We start from the raw sequence: 6,019 nt of genomic DNA, 5'->3' as shown, positions 1-6,019 counted from the left end.
TACGGGTCTGGGGGGGGTTAAGGGGAGTGAGGGGGAAGGGGTTGGAAGGGGATAGGGCATGGGAGCTGGGGAAGAAGGAGAAGGGTTGGAATCGGATGAGGGGTAGGGGAGGGATGGGTTTGGAGAGGTGGGGGGATTGGAAGGGGGTAAAGAGTTGGTGGGAGTGGTTGGGAAGGGTTGAGGGGGCAGGGGGTGGTGGGGCAAAGGGGTGGGGGTTGTATGGCTTGAGGTACATGGGGTGAGGGGTGAGAGAGAGGTGATGGGTAGGGTGATGGAGAGAATGCATTGAGAGGGGGTAACATGGGTTAATAGGAAGGGGGCCTGGGGGAAATGGTGGGGGAGGAAAGGGGAAGAGGAGGGGGTAGGTGAGATAATGGTGAGTGTGACAGATTAATGTGATGGTTAAAGCCAAAAGGGTTTCCTGTAAGCAAGGGGGGTAAAGTACAGGTGGTGCGTCAGGGTGTGGGTTAAAGGGTAGAAGGTGTCAGGGAGTGGCATAAAGTGTGGGGGAGTTTCAGGGAGTGGGACAAAGGGTACAGAATGTCAGGGAGAGGGTTAAAGACTAGGGGAGTGTCAGGAGGTGGGGAATTGGGGAGAAGGTGCAGAAGATGTAGGTGACAGTCGAGTTGTCAGGGAGAGAAAAGGAATACAGGGAGGCTGTTGGGGTAAGGGTGGGGGGCAGAGAGCGTGGGCTTTCAGAGAGAGTTGTGGATTTAGTCAACAGGGGTGTGCGATTGTGGAATATTCCGTTGTGAAATGGACCTAGTACCAGCACTGTGTTTCCACAAGACTGGTTCCTGTGGTTGAAACAGGACTGAGTGTTCACTGTGTGATGTTCTCGTGACTGTGAAAAGTCAACAGGAAACTGCTCCATTCCACCACATTACGTGGATCTTGCACAGGCTGCCTGAGGGTGGCTGTTCACCCAGGAATGCTCTCTCTTAGCCTGGCTGTTGTTGCTTCTGTCAAAGCTGAGCATTCAGCACAAACCCACTCTCAATCCCCCCAACCCCCACAATCAGCTTTGACATGCACGACTGCCTGGCTCAGCTACAGTAGGATTGATTCCTGCCCAGGTACTGAATTAATAAACAGGGTTTGGAAGTTGGCTGTTTGCAGCTTTTCAGCTTTATTACCAAAGTTCTATATTCTGCTGCCAAATCTGCTTCTGATAGAAAGATCTAGACCCCATAACGCTGTGCAAAAAAGCATTTCCTTTCATAACAAGTCACCCAGTAAAAATGCTGTCTTCAGATTTCCTTGTCAAAACTTTCCACTGTTTTGAACTTCTCTACCAGATTTTCTCTGATAGAATTATGTAATTCTTTGTAGGATTTTTTTAAGTCTCTACCAACCTGTCCTGAACTTTTAAACATTCACTAGCTGGACCCTAGAAGCCTGTATCCTATTTATTTTTTTTTCATTTATGGGTTGTGAGCACTGCTGATAGGATCGGCTACTTAGTTTCAAGTCAGGATGGTGAGTAACTGTGGTGGGCAACTTGTCTGTGGTGATGGTCCCATGTGTCTGCTGTCCTTGTTCTTCTAGATGGTTCCGGTCATGCTTTTGGAAGTGCACGGTGAGGGGGGGCTTGGTTCTACATGCGTTGGTGGTGGAGGGAGTGGATGTGGTACCAATCAAGCAGGCTGCTTTGTCCTTGATGGTGTCAAGCTTCGTAGAATCCCTACAGTTGGCCCAACAAGTCCACACCGACCCTCAGAGCATCCCACCCAGACCCATCCCCCTTTAACCCCTCCTAATCTAGGCATCCCTTGAACACTATGGGCAATTTAGCACAGCCAGTCCACCTAACCTGCACATCTTTGGACTGTGGGAGGAAACCGGAGCACCCGGAGGAAACCCACGCAGACACGGAGAATGTGCAAACTGCACACAGACAGTCGCCCAAGGGTGGAATCGAACCCAGGTCCCTGGCGCTGTGAGGCAGCAGTGCTAACCACTGAGCCACCGTGCTGCTCGTGCACATCGTGCACCCAATCAGGCAAGTGAGGAGTATTCCGTCCCACTCCTGACTTGTGCCTTGTAGATGGTGGATAGCTTTGAGAGTCAGGAATCATAGACTTCCTACAGTGCGGAAGTTGCCATTTGGCCCATTGAATCTGCGCTGATCCTCTGAAGAACATCCCACCCAGACCTAGCCCCCAACCCTCTCCTGGTAACCAGCTATTTACCATGGCTAATCCACCTATCCTGCACAGGGATGTTACTGCAAGATTCTCCGCTTCTATCTTGTTCTGTACTAACTGTAATTATACGTATAGTCCAGTTTAGACTTTGGTCAATGGTCATCATTGTCGGCAATCGCTCATCAACGAGTATGATTATCCACCTAGAATTCCTTCATATTGGTCATGGGATCCATGGGTCCTAGTGTGGCTGATGATCTAATTGTAGAGCTGCAACTCCAACCACACATTTGGCAGGTGTTTCCAGGAGATGGAATTAGTCCTTGGCCTTGAGATCATCAGCATTTCTTTCTCCGGTTCCTTTTCTGTGCTCCCTCTTGCTGCCGGGTATTCTCAAAGAATTGTGTCCCATCGTACAGGAGTTTCTTCCAAGTCAGTTTCTTCTGAACGGGGGTCTACCATGTGTTGATGTCTGTGTTGCATTTGTTTGAGGGAAACCTTTGGGGTGTCTTTGAAACACTTCCTTTGCCTTCCTCTTGTTCAAGTGCTTTCCTTGAGCTGGGCAAGAATGATTTGCTTTGGCAGTCGGAAAACAGGAATCCTAAGCATGTGGCGTGTCCTGTGGAGTTGGTTTTGAATGATCCTGGCCTCAATGCTGGTGCATTTGGCTGCTTCAGGGACGCTGATGTTAAGATACCTGTCTTCACAGCTGATGCAGAGAACCCATCTCGAACAGTGTTGAGGTGGCGCTTACATGTAGTACAGGTTTCAGAGCTATATAGAAGAGATGGATGGATGGATAGCTACCTTACACACAGGATCTTGGTATCAGCACCGATGTCACAGTCAATGAAGACACTCATCCTTAGGTGTTTGAAGGTGCCGCCCTCAGACTGGATGCAATGTTGAATCTCCACATCAATGTTAGCCTTAGATGAGACGTCAGCAATGACCCCCAGGATGTTGATGGTGATGAATTCCGTGATAGTGATGCCAGTGTTGCCAAAGGCGATGATTAGATTTTCTGAATATTGTCCAGATCTTGTTGCATTTGGACATTGACTGCTTCAGTATCTGAGGGGTTGCAAATGGTGCTGAACACTGTGCAATCATCAGCAAACAACCCACTTGTGACCTTATGATGGAGAGAAGGTCATTGATGAAGCAGCTGAAGATGGTTGGGCCTAGGGCACTATCCTGAGGAACTCCTGCAGAGATGTCCTGGAGCTGGGATGACTGACCTCCAACAACCACGACCATCTTCCTATGTGCATGGGATGAAGGCATCACTGGCTGATGTGGAAGCATTTATTGCTCATCCAGAGGGCAGCTAAGAGTCAACCACATTGCTGTGGGTCTGGAGTCACATGTGAATCATATGGTATTTTTCCCGACAATCGACAATGGATTCATGGTTGTCATTAGACTCTTAATTCCAGATTTTAATGAATTCAAGTTCTGTAATCTGGCGTGGTGGGATTTGAACCCAGATCCCCAGAACATTACCTGGGTCTCCGGATTAACAGTCCAGTGATAATACCGCTAGGCCATCGCCTCCTCGTTTGTCCAGTAAATGTATGTAAGTTATCAGTATTGCTTTAACACCAGGAGACACATAGATACGTGTTCCAAAAGCAAATCCTTCTGAAATAGTAACAACACTTCCCAAAAATAAAATTGTCTGTCCAATTAACTATTCAATTCCAGTCTGTCAGTGGAAACCAGTACTGGAAACAAGATAGGTCTGTCATTGTGTAACACTGGGGTACAGTACTAGTGGGGACAGGTCTGTCACTGTGTAACACGGAAATGTGCAGCTTGAGCAATGGTTCCAGCTGGTCTTTCCAGTCATGTGTATTTCTGACTATGACTTTAAGTCTTTGAATTACTTTTCAGGTTTCCATGAGATCTCTGAAAACCGTGTGGCTGTTCTTCTGTTGGCTGGAGGACAGGGCACACGTCTGGGTGTGCCGTACCCAAAGGGAATGTATGATGTTGGGCTGCCAAGTGGCAAAACCCTTTACCAAATCCAAGCAGAGCGGATTCGCAAAGTACAGCAGCTCGCTGAGGAAAGGCTAGGCAAGAAATGTGTTGTCCCTTGGTGAGTGTCTGTTTGCTCAATGGAAAACACAGAACGGTTACTGTATAATTGCTGTCTGTATCTTGGATCCTGTGTAGGGTGGTTCCTGTGTGCGTGTGTCTCGGTGCAGTGTGGCGCCTGCGTGCGCACGCACCTCAGTGCAGGGTGGCTCCTATGTGCATGTGGCTCGGTGCAGGGTGTTCCTGCGTGTGCGTGTGTCTCGGTGCAGGGTGGTTCCTGCGTGTGCGCGCGCCTTGGTGCAGGGTGGTTCCTGTGTGTGTGCGCGTGCACCTCAGCCCGGGCCGGTTCCTGTGCGCTGGTCTGACTAAACGGTGGAGTTTGTGGATTCAGCTCTGAAAACCTGCGCATAGAAATTCCATCACCAGGGTGACCAATTTGGGAAAAGTCACCAGCACAAGTAGAATGGATCAGCTCACTATGAAGCAATCAGCCAGAAACGTAGAGATATAATCTGTGGTTAAATAGGGCAGAGGCCACTAAGCCCAAAAAGTGTCATGTTGCTGTGGCATTCGGGTGGCATGGCTGACCAGGCTGAGACCTGAGCCTGTTCAGACTGGGGGCTGCTGGTAGGAGCTTGTGAGGGGCTAGTGGGGAGAAGGGCAGCAAAAGATTGACAACTGTGTTACATAGTTAACAAAGGAATACTCAGGTAAATAGTAACCAGAGATCCAAGCTATTGAATTACTTACAAATGAATGTGGAGTCTCTCCACTTAAGGCTGCAGGAGTTTCAGAGCTGTTGTATTTGGCAAAAAATGTGGCATGTGCTACTTTAATGAAGATTGAGAAGTGGATAAATTTAATGTTGAAAGTTTTTCTTCGTAAAGATTTCTGTTAATCTTAGTTCAAAGTTCAAAGTGTCTCACATCTGAGAATTACTTGAGATACAGCGATTGTGTTCAGATACAAATGTGCAGCTGTTTATCTGTGACTTCACTCTGTGGAAAGTATTTTTGTGGCAGTGGCTTTTGGTGTTTTCAAACTTATTGGAAACAAAAACTGCTAATTTATGCCTGTTGTCCTGTGCCAATTTAAACACTGAAGTGTCCAGGAAATTCATGCTTTCCTTGCATGATGTGGGTTAATATTTATTTGAGAGTTGAGCATTTAAGGATATTGATGACTCCTTATTCTTGTCGTGTGCAAGTCCAAGTACCCAATACAGAGGGTAATATTATTTTTTACTGCACCTCCTAATAAAGGATCTAGTGAGAAGGACCAAAAGGACTCTCTGAAAACTACAAAGTAGCCCCAAGAAAATGTCAAGTGGAGGGTGTGGAAGCGTTTTGATCACTGCTGGGTATTTGTAAGAAGATCATGACATTGAGGAAGCCACGGGTAGCTCGCTGTCTGGTCAGTGATTTCTCTCTGTCTTCTCTGTAATCTCCAGGTACATCATGACCAGTGAATTCACATTGGAACCCACACGGAAGTTCTTCGCTCAGCATAACTACTTTGATCTGGTCAAGTCCAACATTGTCATGTTTGAACAGCAGATGTTACCAGCTGTCGACTTCAATGGGAAGATCATTCTGGAACAGAAGGGCAAGATTGCCATGGCACCAGGTTGATTCACTTGTTTTCGGATCCCTTCGATTACCTCTCCCCTGTCTATCCCCATTGGCTCAGCTGTCTGGGCCTGAGCAAGACAAGGGCTGGAGCACTAGGCAATCCATACTGCTCAGTGCTTGGATCAACATAGGGACCTGCCAGTCACCACCACCTCCCCTCTCCCCCCCCCCCCCCCCCCCCCCCCCCCCCCCCCCCCCCCC

At 48.1% G+C, this 6,019-nt stretch overlaps 1 protein-coding gene across 1 annotated transcript in view; it reads left to right on the top strand.

The window, feature by feature from the left end:
- LOC109937976 (UDP-N-acetylglucosamine pyrophosphorylase 1, like 1) overlaps nucleotides 1-6,019 on the top strand; it is a 318,016-nt gene that overhangs the window by 298,220 nt on the left and 13,777 nt on the right. Inside the window, exons 2-3 of the mRNA XM_020536462.2 lie at nucleotides 4,044-4,248; nucleotides 5,638-5,813. Coding sequence (XP_020392051.1) covers nucleotides 4,044-4,248; nucleotides 5,638-5,813 — 381 coding nt within the window. The remainder of the gene's footprint in view (nucleotides 1-4,043; nucleotides 4,249-5,637; nucleotides 5,814-6,019) is intronic.

The sequence above is a fragment of the Rhincodon typus genome, chromosome 28, assembly GCF_021869965.1.
Source record: "Rhincodon typus isolate 14 chromosome 28, sRhiTyp1.1, whole genome shotgun sequence".
Taxonomy (NCBI): Eukaryota; Metazoa; Chordata; class Chondrichthyes; order Orectolobiformes; family Rhincodontidae; genus Rhincodon; species Rhincodon typus.
This window is presented reverse-complemented; position numbering and strand designations above follow the sequence as displayed.